The sequence below is a fragment of the Talpa europaea genome (assembly GCF_964194135.1).
Source record: "Talpa europaea genome assembly, chromosome: 8".
Lineage (NCBI taxonomy): Eukaryota > Metazoa > Chordata > Mammalia > Eulipotyphla > Talpidae > Talpa > Talpa europaea.
Window position 1 is genome coordinate 22,258,885 of NC_140075.1, and position 25,524 is coordinate 22,284,408.

The window sequence follows — 25,524 nt, forward strand, 5'->3', positions numbered from 1 at the left end:
ATTCTCGGGATACAAGGAACATACTTCAACATCATAAAGACCATATATGACAAGCCCATTGCCAGTATCATTCTTAATGGTGAAAAGCTCAAAGCATTTCCATTAAAATCTGGAACAAGACAAGGATGTCCACTCTCACCACTGCTTTTCAATATAATCCTGGAAGTCCTACCCAGAGCAATAAGAGAAGAGAAAGATATACAAGGAATCCAAATAGAGAAGGAAGAAGTGAAACTATCACTATTTGCAGATAATATGATAATATATGTAGAGAACCCCAAAAACTCCACAGAAAAACTAAGTCAACTAATCAATCAGTTTAGTGAAGTGGCAGGATACAAAATCAACACGCAAAAGTCAGTAGCCTTCCTATACACAAACAATAAATCTGAAGAAGAAGAAATCAAAAAACCATCCCTTTTATTACTGAAACAAAAAAAAAAAAATCAAATACTTGGGAATAAACCTAACAAAAGAGGGAAAGGACCTATACAAAGAAAACTATAAAACAATGTTAAAGGAAATAGAAGAAGACACAAAGAAATGGAAAGACATCCCCTGCTCATGGATTGGAAGAATTAACATTATTAAAATGGCCATCCTACCAAAAGCAATTTACAGATTCGATGCTATTCCAATCAAAATTTCAATTACATTCTTCAAAGAAATAGAACAATTATTGATGAAATTCATATGGAATCACCAAAAACCCTGAATAGCCAAAGCTCTCCTGAAAAAAAAGAAGGGAATGGAGGCATCACATGCCCAGACTTCAAACTATACAACAAAGCCATAATCATCAAAACTGCATGGTATTGGAACAAGAACAGACACATAGACCAATGGAACTGAATAGAAAATCCAGAAATAAACCCACAGATTATGGTCAACTAATCTTTGACAAAGGAGCAAAGAATATGCGCTGAAGCAAAGAAAGTTTGTTCAATAAATGGTGCTGGGAAAACTGGGTCACTACATGCAAAAGAACGAAGCTTGACTACCACCTAACACCATGCATAAAAACCAACTCAAAATGGATTAAAGAACTAGACATAAGACCTGAAACCATAAAATACATAGAAGGAAATAATAGGTGAAACACTACATGACATGCACATCAAAGACATCTTTACAGACACATCACCCAAAGCAGTGATAGTGAAGGCAAAGATAAACAGCTGGGACTACATCAAATTAAAGAGCTTCTGCACAGCAAAAGAGATAATAACCAAAACAAAGAGAAACCCCACCAGGGACTGGAAGAACATTTTTGCACCCAACACTAATGATAAAGGACTGATCACAAAATTCTACAAAGAGCTGATGAGACACAACAAAAACAAAGAAAATAATCCATTAAAAAAATGGGCAGAAGAGCTAAAAAGAAACTTCTCTGAAGAGGACATGCCAATGGCCAACAGGCATATGAAAAAATGTTCAACATCACTTGTAATCAGGGAAATGCAAATCAAAACTACCATGAGATACCATCTTACACCAGTGAGAATGGCACATATTAAAAAACCTAGCAACAACAAATGTTGGTGAGGATGTGGAGAAAAAGGAACTCTTTGCACTGCTGGTGGGAGTGCAAACTAGTCCAACCACTATGGAGAGCTGTGTGGAGATTTCTTGACCTACTAAACATAGAGCTTCCATATGATCCAGCAATTCCACTCCTAGGTATTTACCCAAAGGACACAGAAACATCAATTCCAAAGGGCACCTGCAACCCTATGTTTATAGCAGCACTGTTTACAATAGCTAAGCTTTGGAAACAACCCAAATGCCCAAAAATAGATGACTGGATCAAGAAGATGTGGTCCATATACACCATGGAATATTACTCAGCAATCAAAAAAGATAAACACATGCAGTTTGCAGCAACATGGATGGAGCTAGAAGGGATCATGCTCAGCGAAATAAGCCAGAAAGAAAAAGAAAAATACCGGATGGTCTCACTCATAGCAGGAATCTAGAAAACCTAAATAAGGGGCCAGGAAAAAGATTAATTAAAAGAAAGTAAAAATCAAAATCAACAATTAACTATAAACCAGAGACACACTATGGGGGGGAGTGAAGAGGAGAGGAAGGACTAGGGTCAAAATAAGGGGGGGGGTGCAATTTTATGGGGAATATAACCAAAATGATAATGGTGCAAAAATGAAAAATGATGTAAGAATTATATAAAATAAAATATTAATTAAAAAAAAGAAAGCCTTTGGCCTAGATATTTACCAGGGCCTGACAGGTGCTGCAGTGTGGTCCCAGGGGTGACAGGTGAGGCGTGCTAGGTAACGCAGCCCGGGCCCAGCCATCCGAGCGGCCAGGGAATAAAGCTGAGAGGCACTCTTGGGTGGCAACTTACACCAGGGGAAAAACCCACAAGTGGATCTGAGTTAGATGTACTGCCCCTGTAGCTTTCTCCATTCTCCGTGTGCTGGGTCACAGCCTCAGCTACTGAGAGCCCACTGCGCGACCCTGTGGCCTTCCCAGCAAAGAGGGTGCCTGATGAAGACGGGGTGTGTGCAACTGGGGGTGTGACTAGCCTCGGCTTCCTCTGACAGAGGGCTGCTCAGACACGGGGCCAGTGGAGAAAGCGGGGCTGCCTGAAGTCAGAGGTTTGAGGGTTTGAGGAACCCATACTTCCTGCGTCATCTTAGGGAAGTCACAGCAAGACTCAGTCTCCTCATCGAGATGGGTGCCATGAGCGCCCCTGGAGGTCGCTGTCTCTGTGAGGTTCAGATGAGACATGCGTGCTGATGAAAAGCCCCTCTCTGACACCAAGGCCCGCCACGTCTGAGCTTGGCAGTCATCACAGCAGCTTTGGGGCTGGCGGCCACCCTCCCGAGCAGCCGTCTGCAGCTGCAGTTCTGTCGGCGAGGCCTTCCCAGCAGGGAAGGAGAAGCAGCCCGGCCGCGGCAGGCGGACGCCCGTGTCCCCGGGGTCCAGCGACGAGCGCCGGCCACCAGGCTCCGCCATTCCTGGGCCCAGCGGTCTCCGCTCGGGCCAGAGAGGTGGCCGAGCCCCTTCACGAGATTCCCAGGCGTGCGGGGACAGGGCTCCAGCAGCAGGGCCTCGTCGGGAGCCGGGGAGGAGCGAGGGAGCCCCCGCTTAATTTCGGTCTCTACCTGTGAAACTTCCACACCTGTGAGAGCGGCAGCGGCCCTCGGGTCCGGCTGTGTCATGAAATCATCTAGGAAGTTTGTTCAAAAGGCTGAGGTCCCACCGTAGCCAAACTGAAGCCAACCCTCCGCCAGCTGAGCGCGGGCACGACAGGCAGACCAGGGCAAGGGCCTTTCTGGCGAGCGGGCTCTTCGCACACACTCAGCGTGAAACCAGACTCTGGCCAGGGCCACTTACGCCAGGCGCTCGCGGTCCAGCCTCACCACGAGCCTCGAGTCTGCCGAGGGCCCGCTGCTGGGGCCGCGCAGGCCCAAGTCTCCTCTCCTCTTCCCGCAACGTCCACGGGCGCCAGCTCAGGAGAGCAGGGCCTGGCCTGCGGCACCTCCCATGACCTCCAAGGCACCACGGCTCAGGAAGGCACACAAACTTGGGGTGTTTCTGCCGTCCCTGGGTGACACCCCCAAGGTCTGAGAGAAGAGACACGTCAGTTAAGACACCGTGCGATCCACACACGGGAAATGCGCGTGTGTTCAGGGGCAGCGAGGATGCTGGGCGGGCAGCGCCCCCGGGCCGTGCTCCCGGTCACAGTCGGGCACCCGTGGGAAGATCAGCCCTTTCGGGGCAGCCACAGACACAGCTCACAGAGGGGTTCCGGGTAGCCTCGACTCTGCGAAGATCTGTGGGGCAGTACTGAAGTGAGCAGATAACGGAAACCCGACGCCCAGGAGAGAGGAGTCAGCACCTTTCAAAACACCTTTGAAATACGGAGAAACACGTATTTTCATCTACCAGGCCCAAGGGAAGGCCACAGGCCCACGGCGGCCGGGTGCCAACGCAGGCGTCCCTGTTCCAACAGCCCAAGCCGGCCGGCGGGCCTTCCTCGCCACTCGGAAGCTGGCACCGGGGGCCCTGGGGGGACGGGCGGGCTGGACAGCCGCCCCTCAGCACAGCCCCCCGCGGCCCGGCTTCCCCGCGCCCGCTGGCCCACTTGCCCCTCCACGCCCTCCCTGGCCGCCCAGGGCCACGTGTTCCTGTCCTAGGGCTGGGCCGTGCCCTGCCTTCCCTTCCCTCGCCCTGGGGGGAATGCCTTTTGCCTGGCGCTCTCCTGTGGCCGCCCGGACACGCCTGCCTCTCGCCCTGTCACATTATTTATAGGAACAATTTCCTGCTGACATGGGGGCAGACCGCATGGCGAGCGCCCCACGCAGGCCTGAGGACCCGCACCGGTGCTCCCGCCGCCTGCAGCGAAGCCCGCGCGCCCGGGGCAGACCCCAGCTCCATGCGCCGCGGCCCGGGACTGTCAGCGACCAAAGGGCAGGAGTAAAGGAGCCCGAGGAGATGCGACGGTCACCTCCATGGTCCCGGCTGCAGGCTGCGCTGGGGGCAATGTGGAGAGAATGCCTGCCACCAGCTGGGGGTGAACATGAGGCCCGGTAAAGGGATGGCATCCCCGCCTGAGGGGGGCATCCCCATGAGGAGACACCGCTGCCGCGGCAGGGAAGCACCCGCCAGAGACAGACCCGACAGGGCAGAACGTTGCAGTGAATCCGCCGCTTTGGTCCTTGTCTGAGCAGCGCTTACTGCAATTTTCTGCACATTTGAAATTATTTCCAAACCAAACCCACTTCGTTAAGAGGCCACAGCCCTGGCGCTCGGCCCTCGCAGGCCCTAGAAGCACCAGGCACCTTGGAGCCAGGTGTGCGGGTCCCAGTTGCCCCCACGCAGACCCGGCCGGGGCCCGCATTGTGGGGCGCTCACTGCGCAGCCTCACCTGTGAGGGGGGAGCGCGCGCGCGCCCCGCAGACCCTGGCAACACGGATTCCCCGTCCAGGAGTCCCGGGCTGAGGGGAAAAGGCGCTCGCAGGGCTTTGCCAGACATTACACTTAATGGAAAAGCTGCCCCGGGCCATGCGGGGAAGGAAGCTGCTCTCAGGGGCCACAGAGAGGCCTGCGCCTTCGAAGGGGGTGGGTGTGGGCGGAGCCCCTGGGCAAGTTCCAGGAGCAGCTCGCCAGAGCGCTTCTTCCAGAAGTGTCCTCCTCCAGAGGCTCAGTTCCGTGTCGCAGAGCCCAGGGCACCCGCCCTCACCACTCGGCCCCCCGCGAGCGAGCGGGGAAGCCCCGGCAGGGCAGGCACCCAAGACGAGCTGGGAGGACACAGGGCTGGGGGCGCAGCACACACCAGCCCGCATGCCTCGGGCAGGGGCGAGAGGTGGGAAGCAACCGTGGGCCACAGCGAGCTGGTGAACCCCTGCTCTGGACAGGGACGGGGCTCCCTCCCCACCTCCCCACCCTCGCACCCGCCGCCCATCCCCAGGCAGGACGGGCTGGCAGCTCTTCACGGGGCTCACGCTGAGCCCCAGCTGAATGGCAGCTCAAGTCCCTGAAAAGCGGCCGCCTTGCTCCCCGATCTCTGTGGCCATTTCCTCGGTTGACTAAGCTGGAGACCTGGGGCTCATCCTGGATCCTTTCCTTCCTCTCCTTTCTGTCCTACACCCAATCATGGGTTACACTCCCCCAGGCCCCTAGATCCCTGAGCCCCACCCCCAGCTCCCCGAGCCCCCCAGCTCCCCAAGCCCCCCCCCAGCCAATCCCTCATTACTCCCCAGCCGGGCCCCACTCCCCCACTGGCTTTCTCCTGAACCACCCCACCCCACTCACCCCTCTGCTGCAGTCCAGGGACAGCCAGGGCAGCTCGCCGCAATGTTCCCTCACAGCCATGTTCCCTCACAGCCGCCTCCTTCCCCGCCAATCTGACCCCACGGAAGACTTGGGGGCCGCAGGAAGACGTGGGGGCCGCAGACACCTGGGCTGCGCCACTTCCTTTCCTTTTCCCACTTTGTATTTTGAGCCTGAGGCCCCAAGACCACCCTAGCCTGCACTCCCCGTGCTCCCCACAGGCGCCCCCCCTGCTCCCACTCCACCAGTCACCTTCCTGTGGAAATGCCCTGCTTGTCTGGCGCCAGGCCCCGCGCTCCTACAAGACAAGGACGCGGCATCCTCACCGCAGCCCCAAGTCCACACTGCAGGATCTACCAGGCTGAAAAGTGCCTGTGGTTTCTTGACTACCGAGGCCTTGAGAAACTCGGCAACAACAGGAATCATGAAAACACGATCAATGCAGACGGCGCACCACGCGGCAATCCAAATGCTCCCCGATCACGACAAACTCCACACTGAGGGGTGATACAGAGTTTATTGAATTAGACTTTTCTATTTACAACTGCGATCCCATCTACATACTAGTCTGCTTGTCTACATGGGTACATTATTTCTAACGAGTTGAGACTGACAATGAATGGGCTCAATCACGCAACAGCACGCACGCGCTCACGCTAATTGTCTTCGAACAGTAGTGCATACAGTATACTCCTCCTAGAAAGCCTGCTGGGATTAAAAACCACGAGTTTCAAAGGTCAGTCTGGTTTCGAAGATGAACCAAGATACACAATGCATGGTTCTAGAATCTATTTTAGCCATGTGTACAGTTGCTATCTTATTGGACTACAGTATATATTTTGTAAAGGACACTGATGAGGGGCACCATCTGGTATCACCTTTTACCAGACAGCTGGCTTCTTCCCCTCCCCCCAAAAGCTTTGGCCAAGAGTTCTCCACGGTGAGGACTGAAGAGACCAGTGATACTTCAGCAGCAATCCTTTTCCGGCTTGGAGGTAACAGAAGCAGGCCATGTCCTCCTTTAATTCTAGCACACTACACAACTTGAGGGTGGTTCTGAGAGCAGAACATTTACCGCCGTACTGAACAACTTAGGGACATGGAGAGTCAGCTAGAGTGGGAAAAAGAGAGTCACGGGCAGGCAGGTAAGAGGTGGGCACGTGAAGAGCCAGGCTGCTCCAGCCAACGCCGTGCACGTGTGCTTTACGTAAATGAGCTCAGGAGGCCACCGCAGCAGCGCCGCTCCATTCACCTTCCAAACCAGAGCACGACTGCACGCCCGGGCAGGAGCTGCCTCCTACGCGTAGGTGCCGCCGGTGATGAGGAGCTCGTAGGCAGGGTCTCTGCTCCTTCTGCACAACACGATGCACGCACACAGCATGCCCAGCAGCTGTGGGGAGAAAACAGCAGCTGAATAAAAGGCTGGAGACTCTCCCAGTAACGGAGCTGTTTTAAAGTACAACCACCTCAAATCCCCCAAAAGGAAACCAACAGTGACAAAAGAATTTCTGAAGACTACATTATCTTCTTAGGCATCCTCTAAGTACCACATTTTGCCTTCTCTGCCTCATACCTAGGAATAATCTGGGAAACCTGCAGAGAATCAGAGCTCCCCTTCTGCCACCCCCACTCTCCATGTAGAGGCTGCAGGACTGTCTGCAATGACAGAACATTTTGTATGTGAGCTGTCAAATACGCAGACACTAGGCGCAGGTGGCTACTGAGCATCTAGTGAAACTAGGAGAGTGTTTTTATTTTATTTCAACTAATTTAAACAGATGTGGCCAGTGGACACCACACTGGATGGCAAAGGTCTGGGAAGTGGGATGATCAAAACTATGTGTGGAGGGGAAAATTTAATGGTGGTCTTTTCTAGCATCTGGATTCGGGGGAGCTAGGGCTTATGTCAATCCACAATATTTAGTGCATGAGCAGCCCAAACACCTTATGGTGGAAAACCACTCCTGATGCCAGAAAAGGTAGTTGGAAATTTTTTGTTTCCTTCATAACCATTTATTATTTGAAATCCATGTTTGACTCTGCAGATACACTACTTGTTAAAGGTCACTCTTCCTTCATCATTTCATTTTAAGAAGCCCTAATCCTTCTTTGGTAGCACACTGGAACAGTAATAAAGTGACGCCATGCTATTTTGGAGAAGCAAGAGGATGGAGCTGGATTAAAAGAAAATGACTCCAAAGTTTCTGACCTGACTTTTTACAAAATATAAACAGTAACCACAGAGCTACATGGGAGTAAGTTAATTTGCTGTTCCAACTTTTCATCACCAGTGAAAGGTCTTGGTGTTTGATTTTAAAAGGCAAGGCCCTCTGTCTATATGGGGTCAATCTAATTTCAACAAAATGCACTAGACCCATAAACAGAGCCTCAAAGTTTGAAGTGGAAGATTAACTCTAATGAGACGCACAGAGTAAGGATGTTCTCAGCCTGAATTCTCCGCGGCATGAAGTCACCCACTCCCAATTTCTGCCCTCAATTAGCCTACATTCTACTCGTTCAGGAGAGACTTCCTGCTTGAAGCCATCAGTTTCATTATATTCATCACTCTATTGAGAGCTTACTAAAAGCACCTTCAAGACATTCTAGTACTGTTGAAAGTTTACTGAAGCCAATTCTAGACATGTTTAGTACCTAATCCCTAAAGAAATACATTTCCATTTACTGTACATCAAAACACTTTTAGAATAGTTATAAAGTCAAACGCAATTATGTTCCCAGGCAATGTTAAATTGAGCAATAAAAATGCTAAGCTCAGAAATTAATGACTTGCTGGCAAAAAAAAATCTCTCTTCCCATCCCCACCTCCTGACATTCCTTGCAGTTGGTTAACTTGTACTGTAGGAGTCAGCATTCTCAAAATTAGGTCTGAAATAAGTGTTTCTTTCCTGACTTATTTCAATTAAGTCCACTTGTAATGACTCAAAAACAAATAAGCTTGATAAGCTTATAGTTGGGAATGAGTCTGCTTAAGTACATTAAGTTCTACACGACAGCTTTTTATAGTACAAACATCATCACTAAGTATGACAGGCCCATTTCCAATTTTAATTGATTACTGAAATTTCCCAGTAACAGACTTGGAAATATACAAATATTTTAGCTCCAGTATTATTTCTTGCAATGAAACATCTCCTGCAAGTCACGAGGAATAATCTGCACTTAGTCCAAACATAACTCTCAACAACTACAAAATACAATTAAACATAGAGGCAAGTGACAATTAAAAAATCTGTCAAGAATTGAAATGTTCACTACATTTTAATACACTATGTGGGTGCCAATATGGGGGAAACAGGTAAGGTTATACAAGGTTACTGGAAATGAACACTGGAAACACCCATCTCTGAGAAAAACTTCAAAATCCATGTGAAAAGGCCATTCATGTATATACTCTGACCTCTCCACTCCAGGTCTACAAAGTTGTGCTATTCACTGTACACACGCATACAGAGGACAGTCACCACTTGCATTTCTGTCATAGTAAAATTATGCAAGTGGCTACTAATGTAGATAAATTATAAAGTGTGCCTTGAAAGCTGAATACTATGCACAGGCATAGTGAGATACTAATTTGCTTTTTTTTTTTTTAATTTTTTTTAATAGAGGCATGCTTTATTTATTTATTTGTTTGTTTGTTTGTTTGTTTGTTTTGTTTATACATGCACCGGGTACAGTCAGAAGCGCGGGAGGGTGAGAGAATTCACCAGAGCCAGAGCAGGGAGCAGAGCAGGCAGAAGGACCGAAGTACACTGCTGAGGGGAGCAGCGGGCGGCAGGAGAGGTCTGCGCGCCATGTGGGACCCTCCTCCAGTGGCCGGGGAGCAGCCAGCGATCGAACCGGCGCCGCAGAGGCCCCGGGCAGCTTCGCAACCCAGCGCTCAACCGCTGCGCCACCGGGGAGGCCCATAGTGAGATACTAATTTGCTTTTAAGAAGCAAAGTACAGAAAGTTAGAACCCTTCTGATTTCATGTACATCTTTAGAAATGACATTTTAGAAATGGAGGACAGATCAGCGGCTGCCGGCACACAGGGGAAGGAGGCACAAGCAGGAGGTAGGCAGGGTACCAAGTGGGATCCTTGTGGAACTGTACAGCATCTCCACGTGGCAGTGGATACGGGAACCTCCACAGGTTCCAACACTGTCTAGAACTGAATACACACACACAGAAATGAGAAATCTGAACAAATCTGGTAGGTTGTACCAATGCCAATACCCCAGTTATGATATACTGTAGTTTTTCAAAATGTTACCACTGACAGAAACTGGGCAAAGCATACAAGGGCTGTACGTATTATTTCTTAAAACTGCAAATGAGTATATGATTATTTCAATTTTTTGTAAACATTTATTCATTCATGCATACAAGAACCGGGGTACAAGCCAGATGTGCGGGAGGGTGAGAGGATTCACCAGAGACAAAGTGGGGAACAGAACAGGCAGGCTGACTGCTGAGGGGAGCAGCGGGCAAGCCAGGAGAGGTCTGCCGTGCCATGTGGGTAGCTCCCCAGCGGGCCGGGATGGAACTCGCGCTGCAGAGGCTGCGGACAACTTCACAGTGCTGCATTCAACCGCCTGCGCCACCAGGGAGGCCCAGATTATTTCAATTTTTGCAAACAGGAAAATACAAAACTGTATCATGTAAGTTTTTATTTGCAAAAAGAAAATGTGCCTGTACAACCACAAACTACTTCTGGAAGGAAATAAAGGAAAGGAAAGAGTGGTACTTCTGCAAGGGGGTCTTGAAAAGTGAGAGAGCTAGTCTTTTCCTAAATTTGTATCATCTGAAAAAAGTTCTATCAAGTGAGTATTTTCAATTAAAAAAAAGTTTCAAAAATTCAATTAATATTAATTTTCCCAACATTAAAAAAAAAAGTTAATCTTAGCCACTCAAGAATTAGTTTCCCAAGAAAACTTTGGTATAAGTTTTTTTTAATTTAAATTTTATTTTTATATTCCCCATACAATTACAACTCCCTTCTTTTTGACCCCAATCCCTCCTTTCCCCACCCTCCACCCACCAGAGTGTCTCTGCTTCATAGTTGTTTGTTGATTTTGATATTTTCTTTCTTATAGTTATTCTTTTTCCTGGTCCCTTATTTAAGTTTTCTAGATTCCTGCTATGAGTGAGACCATCCGGTATTTTTCTTTTTCTTTTGGTATAAGTTTTTTTTTTTTAGAGGCATGTTTTATTTATTTATTTATTTGTTTTGTTTATACATGCACTGGGTACAGTCAGAAGCGCGGGAGGGTGAGAGAATTCACCAGAGCCAGAGCGGGGAGCAGAGCAGGCAGAAGGACCGAAGTACACTGCTGAGGGGAGCAGCGGGCGACAGGAGAGGTCTGCGCGCCATGTGGGACCCTCCTCCAGTGGCCGGGGAGCAGCCGGGGATCGAACCGGCGCCGCAGAGGCCCCGGGCAGCTTCGCAACCCAGCGCTCAACCGCTGCGCCACCGGGGAGGCCCTCTTTTGGTATAAGTTTTTAAGGAAGAATTACCTGGAATATTTTATAAGAGTGTCAAAATCAAGCCACTGGATTTGAAACCCTGTTTGGGCTTAATGAATATCTGGTAGTGAAGTAGCCACAGGAAGGAAAGTCTCAACTTACTTCACACTTGACATTCTGACCAGAAAAGAGCAATGTGGCCTTGGGCATGAAATATCTGCTCCTGACAACTCCATCTTAAGGACACGCTGACTTTGTGAGACTCCAAAGGCTGCCAATCCCTACCTTCCCATATTGCCTACCTCACAGCAGAATCTAATGAGCCTGCCAAATTAAAACCTAGATTTTTGCTATATTATGACCAGACTTTTTAAATAAAAGTCATATTAATCATTTGTTAACTTAAGAGGCTGGTTATATGTAAAGAAGTGAAACATCTTGACTAATAAGCTAAAAAGGGGTGTGACAAAAATTTAAAACCTCTTTTCTATTTAAAAATCTCATTATAATAACTAGTATTTTTCAGGTTTTTCTTCTTTGACCATTTTGATCACACCCAAACCTAGATGACCTAACTGGATGACCACTAACTCCAGCAAATGTTTTTTTAAAGGGTAGTACAGTGAATACTTCAGGCTCTGAGAACCAAGAGACAAACTGCTCACCTCTGCTACTGAAACACCACGCAGTCCCAAAGAAGTGGTGGGCCAGACTCGGCCCCAGATAGTTAACACCTGAATTACAGCCTTTTATTGGTAAATTAAGTTTATAATAAATTTTTTTCATAAATTCACCTTTATGCCTTAGAATTCCACAGAAATGTAGCCTAACAGCTGGTTTCACAAATTACAAGCAAAATCAAAGGAGACAATGCTCACTATGATTTTGATCCCTACAAATCCCCAAGTACCCTACAAGCTCTAAGTCTCCCAATCAGGATGGATGAACAAGAACAAGCACTCAATGGTCTTTGAGCTGTTGCTGCCTTTGCTCAGGCTATGTACAACCCAGGCCCGAACCTACATCAGATTTTAAATATCAAAAGCTTAGAACATTTACAGGTACTTTCAAAATGAAGAAAACATACTAGGGAAAACTCCATTCAAACAGATTTCTTTCCCTTAAAATCAAAGTTTTTAAATTTCAAAAATATTAGGTTTTCTAAGTATGTGACAGCTTGAATCCCTGACTTAATGTTACTGAACTGAAAATATCAAATCTTTATCAGCTTTTACTTATGTTAGGGTGATTCAAGTGAAAAAACATATGAGAAGACAAACTGCAAGAGACTAGTTACAATACTCATGAGCCCCCACTGAGAAATATTTCCTTTGAAATATCTGGGGGACGTGGCAAAGATGGTGGCGGCTGTCATCTTCTAAATACATGCTGTGGATTTTGTGATCACAAGCACCAGAGAGCTCCCAGGCTTCCTGCCGCATGCTAACACCTGCAGCTTTAGCACCACAGGAGATCATTAAGAATGCACAGATCAGGATCTTGCTTGGGAATAGAGACCTCCCTCATGTTTTGTTGTTTTTAATCTAAATGAATGTGTCTGCACAATCAAAATATGAAATACATCCCTGCTGATCAAAAGATCACTGCTATGCTGAGCCACATACAAATTCGTAGACAGGCAGAGACCAGAGCAAATAGGGAGCCAGGTTTTTTAATGAGTCACTTCAGGGCTGTTTGAACACTAACAAAGTAAACAAGCGCCCTTCTGCCATTCTAAAAGGCACTTTCCATTAAATATCTAGCTCCTGTTCAAACACACAGAGCAGGCTACCCAAGCAACTTACATTTAAACTACTAATTACATTGGTTTTATCTAACAACTAAAATAAAAGTATACTTTCTTAAATTACTGTAGGCCTAAGACATATTTCAAGAAAAAACAAAAACTGCTCTGAGAACAAGATCTGATGCAAAGGATTTTCAATTAAATAGTTGGCTACTCTCAGTTGTACGTCTCCTCTAAGACAGTCCTCCAAAAGAATTCCTAAGATATACGATATATTCCAGAGAAACCGGGAATGCAGGTAGATATACCAGACAGAAGTCTGGGAAGGGAGGTAATTCAGCAACTATCAGCAACTTTGAACATGTTGTTATTACTGGGGAAGAGACTGTTTTCACTGGTAGCAGCTGGAATACCAAGTCCTCTCAGCTACCCACAGTGGCATGTTATACTTTCAGACGTGCCAAGTCACATCATAGACTACATGATAGCTGACAATTGAAAAAAATAAAGAAGAACTCCACAAATACAGAAGAATTCCCTCACACGTGGTTCCCCCCATGCAGCTCTCTGGTTTTGTGGGACTATCCTGGGTCCCACATTTCTAGACCTAGGTCTAGAGAGGAAATGAAGATGGTGGGTGGCTTGGCCCATCAGTCACTTCAGGTTGTGTATCTCCACAAAGATTAACTACACTTAGTGAGTAAGCCCATGTGGTGGAATCTCTGTCAAGATTCCTTATCTCCTTGCACTTACCTGAATAGCTGCAAATGCCAGGGCAGCCCAGATCACATGCATCATGATTTCTTGCAGCTTCTTCACAACTAGAGCCTCACATCCCTGAAACACACCAAACACACCTCCATTAGAAGTCTTTTAAAATAGGTTAAGCTTCAAGGGCACATACTGCCACTCAATAGAAGAAATGGAAGTGAAAGAAACTAAAAGGAAAAAAGACAATGCATTTAAAAATAATTTACAGCAAAGTAAAACGTCATTAAAGACAAGCAAAAAAGGGTAAAAGAAGTTTCAGATAGAGAATTCAAAGAAAAACTGGTTACCAGCCCACATTCAAATCTTGGCCAAGAAAGTGAACGTGGGCCTCCCCGGTGGCGCAGTGGTTGTGCGCTGGGTTGCGAAGCTGCCCAAAGCCTCCGCGGTGCCAGTTAGATCCCCGGCTGCTCCCCGGCCACCGGAGGAGGGTCCCGCATGGCGTGCAGACCTCTCCTGCCGCCCGCTGCTCCCCTCAGCAGTGTCCTTCGGTCCTTCTGCCTGCTCTGCTCCCCGCTCTGGCTCTGGTGAATTCTCTCACCTTCCCGCGCTTCTGACTGTACCCAGTGCTTGTATAAATAAATAAATAAATCTTTAAAACGTACCTCGGCATAGAGGTCGGAGGGGTGGGCCAGGCTGCCATTACAGCTGCTGGCAGTCTCTCTGCAGCAGCTAAGCGGGACACTCTGGTTTTTGGTTTCTTTGAACCAGTCTGTATTTTCCCAGTCTGAATAGTTGTGAATTCCACAGCAGTGCAGCTAGTGCAGAAGGAAACAGAGACATGATTCCTCATGAACCCATGCTGAACTTTCAAGTCCCAGAGCGTGCAGGGCTCTAAGCTCCTCTAGACCAGCGACGGCCAACAGGATCTTCTGCAATGGCAGATAGGCTCTACGTCTACTTGTCAGATGTGGTAGCCACCAGTCACCCGTTACCACCAAGCACTTAAAACGTGGCTAGATGACTAAGGAGCCAAATTTTTAAGTTAAGTTGTCACCTGTGACTAGTGGATCTCCAACTCTCATATGAAAAACACACTGCCCACGACAGGTCATTTTTATAAGTAGGAAAAATCTTCATGTCTTTCACGTGAAGTATTTGGTTCTGAGTTCGGTATTTTTTCTAATAACAATGTGCATAAAGTAATGTCTGAAATGTCCACAATTTGCTTAAGATAATCTAACAAGATATGTAGGGTAACATGAAAAAAAGACTGACAAAAAGTTGACAGTTTTTGAGGTGGGTTTACAGGTACAAAGAAAGATCTATACTAGACTTTCTATATTCCTGGATGTTTCAATAACCTTTCATCATCATCATTACTATTACAGTTTTGTCAACAGACAAAACCTTTTCTGGTTTTGCTTTAAGGTATAGAAGGCCTCCCATCTCATTAAACATACATCTGGACTCCCACCTCTCCTACAATACACACCCCTATTCCATTATGTGTCTGAATTTTTTTTTTTTTTTTTGAGGAAAAGAGTCACATACTTCATTTCTAGCTTTAACTAGGCAATGTTAGAAAAAACATTTCAAGGGGGACAATCATGAAGCATAACTAGGGCAGTGAAGACACAGGGCTAAGTTACATACCAACAGAGTAAGTTTAATATTGAACCAACGGTGAGATCCTCAAAAAGAAACTCACCTCAAGAAAGCTTACCTGTCTCTGTACATAATCAATAGCTCGGCTAGCGGCATCAGGGTTGGTTCCATTGTAGGTCTTATACACTTTCTGAATGCTGCGATCAACCTCATTTTCCACCTGAATCCAAACAAACAGTCCCCCCAAAATACTGGTCAAAGTAACACTAGTCAAAGCTCCAGTTAAATACCTCAATGGCATGTATGCAAAACTGCCAGTTATCTCTGAAATTATTACAAGAAAAAAGTTTCCTCTCTTCCTATCTTCATATAGATAAATTCAGGTAAAAAAATCAGACAAATTATATCATATACAATTAAAAGCATTCAATGAGATGGCAGGCTGACAATCTATTCAAGGAGAGAGCATGTGAGCCTGGAGCTATCTTATATTATAAATGTCTTAAATTATAAATGTATCGCCTTCCTTTTCAGAAAGTTTTAAGGGTGTTCTCAGAAAATCTACTCAAAATTCTTTTCCCAGAGGAGGTAAAAATGATAACATCTGAATATAATGCTTAGATCTTAAAAGCTGTTCCATAAAAAGCTTATGAAATGACAACAGTTCCTTTGAAAAGACAGTCAGTGTTCTAACAGCTTAAGTATTAAAAATCAAAAATCAGACCATACAAGTGGCACTTTATGAAAAGCTTTATAAGAAGCCTGAAAGTGAGCGGGGAGATGGGAAATTATCTTTTTATAACTTATTACTACCAATTAGTAAAGTGGCAAGAAGGTATCATTTAATAAAGTTTGCTTGCCCCAGGTTCTCCTAACACTTCTAAAGATGATTAGACATTATCATTATTATCAGTGATGTGATGAAACTGTAAAACTGATAACCAGATCACAGCGAGGGGTATAGTCCATTGCATTCAGTTTTTGACACAGAAGCCTGGAACCTTGCCTATCAATGTTATGAATACTAAATTGGCATTACCAAGCCTCTGACTTTAAAGTGTCAAGTTACAATAAGAATAATACTATTATGCCTTTGTCACGACTCTAAAGTCATACCCAAATTAATTTAAATGAGCCTGTTTAGTTCCACATAGTATTGTGGGTAGAAAGCAAAAGCAGGCAAAACAGAAAAGGCAAAGAAAAGAAGAGGAAATGACCAAGAAAGACGCAAGAGTAGCAGGAGAGAGTGGCTGGCAACAGTTCCATGGTGCACAGGTTGGCGGGGATGGTGAGCTCCTCCGGGAGTGGGAGGTCAGATCACGCAATCATTCTCTTCTAACATCCAGGACCAAGGTATTTTTTAAAGAGGCAATGGGAAATGAAATCCTTAACTTAGTCCATCAAAAACAGAAATCAGAATGCGCACATTTCCCCTTCTTAAAGGGAAATGATGGGCTGAGGAAATTCGAACATGTTTCTCAGTTGACCAACTTCTCATCTGCAGCTAATGCTGAGGTAACTTACTAAAGACCCACCAACTAGGAAAGTAAAAGAACTAACATTTTGTGATATTAAATGAGACTAGAAGTCTGACTACATCATTTCAACTAATTTTAGATTTTTAAAACAGTGGTTAAACTGAAGAAAGGCAAAAGAAAACATTTCCCCTGACAAAATGAATTTGCTCTACTTTCCTTGAAAAACTTAACCTACCTGTCAAAACACAAATTACAGTAAACAACATACCTTTGCTCTGTAAATGTATCCCAACACCACTACAACCACTTCTGTGACAAAAACCAAGAGTAGGATGATGACAAACTGTAAGGAAACATTGTCAAAAATTAAACAGAAATGAAAAAATAGTTAATATTCTCTTGATAAAAGACAACTACCTGAGATAACCTCTAGAAGCTTCAGACAAGTGCTGGTTCGGTCCCAAGTATGAGTCGTGGGGTTTCACGCCCAATTCAAGAGAGCCCACAATCGAAACACTCCTGCTCTCTCCCCGCCCACGTAGCTGGCAGAGGGCAAACCTACCGTGGCGAGTCCACAGCGGCTTTCCCGGATGGTGGCGCAGCAGCCGATGAGCCCAATGATGAAAAGGAGGGCGCCCACCGCTATGATCACCACGGCTGGGATGAGAGTGTACACATCCTCAAAGAAGTGGTCATAGTCGTCATACGTGATGAAGACATAGGCTCCCACGTAGCACAGGATGCCGGCTGCCCCCTGCGGAGAACAAATCAACTGGTAAAGTCTCTAAGTACTGCTCGGCAAAGGTTCTGTTTCTCAGCGGATATAATTCAGTGAGGTTTCCGATCACTTTTAAGTCTATGGACAGACTTGTCTTCACTGGAGTTGAAAAGTCTATTATTCATTAGTAACAACATTTCTTTAGTAATGCTGGCAAGTTTTCCAAACGCCACCTCCTTTTCAATAACGGTTCAGCTGGAACCAAGAAACCAATGACCCAGTAAGTAACAACGGCCGAGAAGGAAAAGACACACACGGCACGGCACGGCTTGCTGCCAGCACAACTCTATGGCCAGTGCAGATCAAAGGGTGCGCCCCCGCGCTCATCCCAGCCACCCTAAATAAAGCGGGGAACTAGGCACCAGAAGCTGCAATCTGACTGCAGAACCTGCGCTTTTAACCTCTTGTGGAAAGAAACCCACGGGGGAAAGAAAACATAATAACGACCAGTAACCATACCCAAAATACACTTGCTGGCCTAGACCAGCCGGTGACAAGGTAAAGCCCGAGGGCTGGGTCACTCCAGAAACTGACCGGCAGGTCCTTGGTGCCCTCCACTCCCTGGAGGAGCTCACTACCCACGCTGTGCTCTCAGAACCACGGGCCCCGGTGCGCGTCTCACAGGCCCGTCACCTCTCCCCTGCAGCCCTCTCTGCCTGTCTGCCCACCCCTCGGGGCCTCCCTGACACGCCCCACGCAGCAAAGGCAGCAGCCATCTCACACGTGCTGCCGCTCCCCCGCTGCCCTCCCTCTACATCCATCAACTACCAAACTCCTTCCATGGAGTCCCAAAACGTCACTGGAGCACCATAACGTTTTCCTCGACAACAGTGCGGTGCTTCGGTCTCAATTTGGGCTTTATCACTGTTCACCCTAAACCTTGCTGGCCGACACTCCCTTCCCCCTAAGAACAGGTTCTTTATTGAGCCATTATTTTTGTTAAAATTATAAATGAGGTCAAGGCATTAACTTGTTGAAAACAGGACGAGGCAAGCGAGGTCCCTGATGAACTAAGCTGTTTCTCCTTGCTTTTCTGTCGGACTCCATTACCCTAAATAGGAGTAAACTGTACTCATGTCTTTCGCCTCTGCTGCTCGCTTTGGAACACCCCCCCCACACACACACCTGCTAGGACACCTTGTCGTCCATTAAGATGCAGCTAAAACGCCATCTCTTTCTTTGAGAAGATATCGTAGGCTAAGTAGCCCTCCTCCAGACCAGATCCCCAGGACACAGCTCTGCTACAGCTGCTGCTCTCACCTCTGCACGGAGTCACAACTCAGAATGCTGTCAGCGTGCAAAGCTGACTCTAATCTTTCCAGGCCAGTAGCCTGCCGGGCACAAAGCTTGTCATCAGCCAATCTTCAGTAGGCCTCATCTCCTCCCTTCCCTTGACATCAGCCTCCTACCTCAATCAGAAACTTTGATTTTTCTGCTTTGTCTTTAGTCAAATGTTTGTAGTTTTCAGTTCACTATTCAAACATGGTTTGGCAACTTAATCCATCTTACTGAATTCCTGATGGCCACTGCATCTGGAATAATGTTCCTCAATGCTGCATGTACAGCCTCAGCCACATGAGTCTTCAGAGGTCCTCAAAGCTCACTGCCACACTCACTGTGAGGCCACACCGTGATGGCATGGGGGCCGACGCAGGAGAGGGAGAGAGAGGACAGAGAGCATAACAGTCTGTGTGCGCTGATTCCAGAAGTGTGTGGACGACTTAGCACTCTCACCAAATACCTTTTCTTGACTACATATGTGATATAAACACAAGCGTGTAAACCTCGTGTAAACACTTTCAAGTCCTCCAACTGAAGAATTCCTAAACATAAGTCAATCCAATTTTGCCCAGTTTGTCTTCACTAGTCATTTCAGATTCTTAGCTTTTCCTACTTTCAAAGACAATATTCATTTCTTAAAAGGCTTAAAGTAAAACAAACTCCATTCTTGAGCTTCTAGTAAATGAAATGTTGGCCTACATAAATTCAAATAAGAACTGCAAGATACATGAGTTTTCAACCTAAAGAAATTCCTGTGCGATACACAGCTGGCGCTGCTTGGGAAAAGGCCTGGGAGCAGGCCAAGTGACACGCTGCAGTGCCACCACCCTGCACTCGGCCTCCATCTCGTCTGAAAGTACGCCTGGCAGAGGCAGAGAAACAATCCAACGGCAGACACAACCAGACGTGTCATGAGCACGATGGACGGCTTGTGGGAGGGGCCCTTTGAAGAGCTGCCTGTTCCTTTCTGAAAGACTGGAGAGGAGTTTCTTTCCCAGGCTGCACACCAGGCCATGTCCTTTACACAGCAGAATCGGGCACATCACAGAGCTCTATTCTGACCACACAGAGGGAAAAATAAAGTATTACTTGTGCACAGCAAAGCAGAAACTGCACCAGTGCTGATGTGAGACTATATAAATCAAATTATTTGTAAATAGAGACTTTTAAAAATTGAAGACACCTTTAAATTTTTCTTCTTTTAATGACATATGAATATAATGCTTATAGCTTAAGTTGTATCATAAAAAGCTTATGAAAGGACATCAGTTCCTTAGAAAAGACAGAGTCGGTGTCCTAACAGCTGAAGTATTACAAAACAGCAATAAGCAGCTGCCTTAATGACACCCAACCATCAGTTTGAAGAAAAGGTAATTTGTACGCGAAATGGAAGGAGACTATAATTCTAACCAGTATGCATAGAACTTCGCAGTCGTACAGGTTTTTAATATAAAGGTTGTGGTTACAGGAAGTCTAGAAGGAGAGCTGGGTTAAACCCTCTTCTGAAGGGTCAAGATGGGATTGGGATCTGTCAAAGGGGCTGGGCTTTGCCAACAAAGCAGCTGGGGGGGGGGGGGAGGGGAGGAGGTGCAGCAGAAGAGGAGATGAAATGCAGAACTTGGAACAGCTGAACTGCTTTAGTCACAGCTGAGAAAAAGCTGAGCCTGTAAGGAGGATTTGTGCCAGGCCAGTATACTAAAAATATCCCTCCTTTTTTACAAAGAAGCGAAGGGAAATTTAAGGGAAACACTGAGAGTCAAAACTATAGAAAGAATAATTTTTAAAAAATCATTCTTCATCTTTTAATAAACTCAGGCCCTAAATTAAATCACAGAATGTTAAACCTTTAGACAAGTCAGAGCTTTTCCACAACACCAAACTGTTCTAAAACACAAAGTTACTCTTGTTATGAAATTTTGGAAGTGTGCGTTCCAGAAGTATGGCGCTTCGTTTTATTCTTTTGTCCTTCCACGACACACACACACAAAGCCTCTTTCAAAGTAAGAATTCTCATTCTTAACGGCAGATTACTTTTTCCCCAGTTTAGAAACTAGCGTTGGGCGTTCTGTGCGTATGTGGACTTTCTGAATCCTCCGTGGAAGAGAAGATGAAATGCTACAATACACCATTCTTCCGCTTTCTCAGAAAGGAGACCGCAAGGGGCGCGGCGGCCACGGGACACCGGCCATCCCACTGCGGCAACAGCGGAAACGCAGACCGGCTAGTTGCAGACCAGGAGATAAAATGGCTCTGCTGCGAAAAGGGCATCTACATGGATATTGTGAGGGCTGGAGCACCCCACAGAACATCCGGGTGAAGACAGAGCAAAGAACACTTGAAGCGATTTCCCTGCGGTGGCAGGCTCCTTGCGGATCGTGTGCGGAAGCGGCAAGAATCAGGGCAGCGCAAAGACCCTCCGGGCGCCACGCCGCTGACAGCAGTGTCGGGAAGGCACTCTTGCCTACATGAACTTCTCCTTCAAAGTGATTTCTGCCTCAAAGAGTCAGCTGATAAAGCAGAAGTGACTGGAATGTTGGGAGAAAAAACAGTCAAGAAAGGCTGGGGAAATGACTGTGTAGCCCAGTCTTTGTGAGAAAGCAGATTTCAAACCAGAAAGCAGAGAGGGGAGAAACACCAGCAGAAACTCGCCTTATAGCTGCATCTTTCAGCATTTAATTCAGGGTTTCCTGTAAAAACAGCCATTTTTAATGTACCCTCGTTTCTCTCCCCCAAGGAATCCTTTGGTAATTCTGTACAGTATATTTCTGAAAGTTTCCCCTAACTCTACGCTTGTGCCATTACAAGTCTTTAATATAAAGGGTGTGGTTACAGGAAGCCTAGAAGTCTTATAATCATCTCATTCCTTTCCCATTCTATTGACCATAATAACCTCTAGCCCCAACATACTTTGTTTCAATTCAGACTTACTCTGATAAAATACTTCATATCATTAAACACAATTACCCCTCTGCCAAGCCCAGTGACTGTGTATTTCACTTATTCCTTATCATTTTCATTTACCCTCATTGACTCTTTTATCCAACCTTCTAAAAGATAAAAGACTACGCCAAGATTTCTTAATTCCTTTGGAAATTAAAGCCACTCTTAGGAGAATTTCTGCAACTATTAAAATAATTGTATCATTTTCTACCTAACAAATCAGTAAGTAATAAAGGCAAGAGTTCTCAAAGAGGGGTGAGGACACAGAGTGTAGTTTACTATACAAAAATCATCATGGAAAGCACTCTTGCAACACCTATCAGCTCTGCATGCATTGCTTTTCTACCTACTCATTCCACTTCTAGAAGTCTATCCTTAAGAAAGTCCGTCAGATGGAAACAAAGGTTTGTATAGAAGACATATTCGTCAAAATGATGTAACAACAGTAAAAAAAAAAAAAAAAAAAGATAAAAAACCCCAGCACCCAGAGAAATACTTGCATTACAGCCCTTAAAATTTGTTACAGCATAACTTAACGTTTGTAAGATGTTGGAGAAAACACCACATACATCACATAGAGATATTTTAAAAATACACTTGTCTCTGGATGGTGGAATCATGGTTTGCTTTTTAAAAAATACTTTTTAGTGTCTCCTTTATAAAAGCAAATATCTTATTTGCATAATCAGATATTTTAAATTATATTTTAAATATTTTTATTTACATATTTTAAATTATATCTGAAACTGAAAATTCTGTCGCTCTCTTGCAAATTAATTCCTAGATCTGTGTTACCTACGAGCACACAACAGTCATCTCTTCTATCCCAAATATCCTAGGCACCTCTGTCGCTCTCCCGCACTCACCAACTTGCTCTGGCGTGTTTGGCCCTGACTCGCCTTAAGCTATTTCCTGAATGTCTCGCACAATGATGACTTCAGTGCACATTATCTTTTTTTCTCATAAACATCACCTTTCAAGAAGACAGGAAAGTAAAATCCTACATAGTCCTGTAAACTTTTAATAAGTCACGCCTGTCATTATTATCAATGTCATTATTACCATTATTCTGAAGAAATATTTTAATCCTTTTAAAGTGATACAGCTCTGACGAGATTCCAAGGATCATATTCCTCAATTCTGCCTTATTTTCACTTCTTTATAGTCATTATAGTCATTACCCATACATCTCAACAAAGTGGTTCTGGTGAACCCAAGTTACACCTACCAGCTGAGAGCCCCAGAAGCTCAGGAGGCAAAGGAACTGGAGACCAAGCAACCGGCAGAGCCAAGTCCCTGTTAACAGCAGAGGGTCAGCGTCTTCAGAGAGCAGGCTGCAGGGGCAGTCTAAGCAGCACAGACCTTAGACACGTATTTGCCTTTGTCACTCTCTGAACCCACACCTTGCCCCAACTGTGAAGAGGAGTCTGAGGTGCCTCAGGTGCCTCGCCTTGGCCAAGCAAGCGCCTGTCTGCACATGGGTCATGTTTACCCAGTAGTGACAACAAAGTGAGATATGACAGCAGTCACCAGACTCCTTTCGGTAAATTAAAAAACAAACACACACATAAACACAAACAATTTCTCATCTACTGACTCTACCCAACCATTAAGGGGGGAAAAGGGTAACATTTTTCAAGGAAGACTGGAGGCTATCCGTGAGTGTATTTGGGGGAGGGGACAGAAGATACAACTAGAAATTAAACCCGATGTTGTACCAGATGACCTGGCCTGTGTGTGTCCACCCCTTCCCCAGGAGCCGTCAGGGAGGAGGGCGCAGAGAAGGCTGAGATGCTAAGCAAGCACTTCGTGACTGAGTGGTTCTCAGGTACACTTGCATGGTACGGTAACCGTACAGATTTTACCTAAGTTGGATCTTAAGGAATAAAAGTTCATAAAATGCTTCAAAACATTCACAAATATCTTGAGAAGCTAATAAACAACCTATTCCTTAATTTACAACCCAAGAGACCTTTCTTGAGTGTGGCCACCTGGCTGACTCCAAGTTTCTAAAGTTCTGAGTTCTTTCATTTAGCGATGACTCAGAGACACCCAGCACTTGGTCAGTGGATGGAAGGCTGAGAATGCAGTAAGATGGAAGTATTAATTTTCTTATCTGGCAGAACCAAGTTAAGAAGGAGGCCCCTACTTATTATGTATCACGACTCGCTTTCTGACAAAGTCAGCTTTTCTCCAAAGAACTATGAAAAAAATCAGTCATTAGTATGGCATAAGGTGTGCTCTTATACCATATTCTTTGTGGAACAGATATTCATGATGATGTAAATACAGGAGGGAGAGAATCAAATCTGAGGATGTCAGATGAAGGTTCCAGTTTGAAAAGTATATTCTCAACTAGGATGTACTGGAAAACACAAAATAAGTGTAAGGACATTTGCGACAGGAGGTTTTCCTTGAAACACTGCAGTACAATCTTTTTCTTTTCTTTTTTAAAGATTTATTTATTTATTTATACAAGCACTGGGTACAGTCAGAAGCGCGGAGGGTGAGAGGATTCACCAGAGCCAGAGCGGGGAACAGAACAGGCAGACTGACGAAATACACTGCTGAGGGGAACAGTGGGCGCAGCAGGAGAGGTCTGTTGCACCACGTGGGACCCTTCGAACTGGCGTTGCAGAGGCTGCAGGCAGCTTCGCAGCCCAGCGCTCAACCACTGCGCCACCAGGGGAGGCCCTTCTTTTTTTTTTTTTTTAAAGATTTATTTATTTATACAAGAACCGGGGTACAGGCCAGATGTGCGGGAGGGTGAGAGGACTCACCAGAGACAGAGTGGGGAACAGAACAGGTAGACTGACAAAATACACTGCTGAGGGGAGCAGCAGGAGAGACAGGAGAGGTCTGCTCGCCATGTGGGATTCTCGCCGGCTGGCTGGTATCGAACCAGTGCTGCAGAGCCTGCGGACAGCCTCACAGTGCAGCGCTCAACCACCTGCGCCACCAGGGAGGCCCCTTTTTATTTTCCAAACAGAAGCATTAAGTAGAGTTAAACGTTGTTTTGGTATTTTGAACACACCAAGTATATTCTTGCCTTAGGGACTGTTGCCAGGTCCCTGCCTTGAACACCCCACATTTCTCCTTCAAACCACTCAAAATCAGCATTTTTTCCAGTCTACATAGTAATAACTTCCACTTCCTTGGAGAAGCCTTCTTTGCCAAGCTGAAGCAGCCACCCAACACTTCTGTAACATCAACCTGTTTAATTCTCTGCACAATGACTTTTTTTTTTTTTTTGCTTCTTTTTAAGCCTACCTTGCTCCACCAAAAAGCTCTGCAAGAAGAGTGATCTCCACTTGTCTGTTCCCACCATTAAACCAGTAAGCACAAAAGAGGTACTCAAATGTTTGTGTTACATTTGTTTTACAAAGCAACTTTCCTTACTAACATGGACTCACAGAAGGAAGCGTGGTGTGAAAAGTTTTAAGACAAGATAAACTTTAAAGCTTATGTAAGGCTTTCATTTATATAGGATATGTCCGATTTCAGGTAATGGGTAATGAATGATCAGTGAAGGTGCCAAATTCCAAAGTTGTCTCTAAAAGCATTTAAAAGATGTTTGAACTTCTTATGCTACTTCCTACTCCACAGGCGTTTTAGTGTTACTATCACCTCTCACATAGATGAAAAACAACAGCCTAAATAGAATGCCAGATTATAAATTCTACAAGCATGGGCTTTCTCTTGAAGTCCCTATGATGC

At 45.7% G+C, this 25,524-nt stretch overlaps 1 protein-coding gene across 3 annotated transcripts in view; it reads right to left on the bottom strand.

Annotated features, from left to right (window-relative positions):
* Positions 1 to 7,099: 7,099 nt before the first annotated feature.
* Positions 7,100 to 25,524, bottom strand: part of TSPAN3 (tetraspanin 3) — a gene marked incomplete at its 3' end in the record, with an annotated part of 20,170 nt that continues 1,745 nt past the window's right edge. The window contains exons 2-7 of one of the 3 annotated variants that reach the window (XM_084239799.1): positions 17,371 to 17,562; positions 17,077 to 17,151; positions 15,449 to 15,550; positions 14,388 to 14,540; positions 13,768 to 13,851; positions 7,100 to 7,192 (exon numbers count right to left, since the gene is read on the bottom strand). In XM_084239799.1, coding sequence (XP_084095925.1) covers positions 7,100 to 7,192; positions 13,768 to 13,851; positions 14,388 to 14,540; positions 15,449 to 15,550; positions 17,077 to 17,151; positions 17,371 to 17,562 — 699 coding nt within the window. The remainder of the gene's footprint in view (positions 7,193 to 13,767; positions 13,852 to 14,387; positions 14,541 to 15,448; positions 15,551 to 17,076; positions 17,152 to 17,370; positions 17,563 to 25,524) is intronic. The other 2 variants (XM_084239801.1, XM_084239800.1) reach the window with 2 other exon arrangements.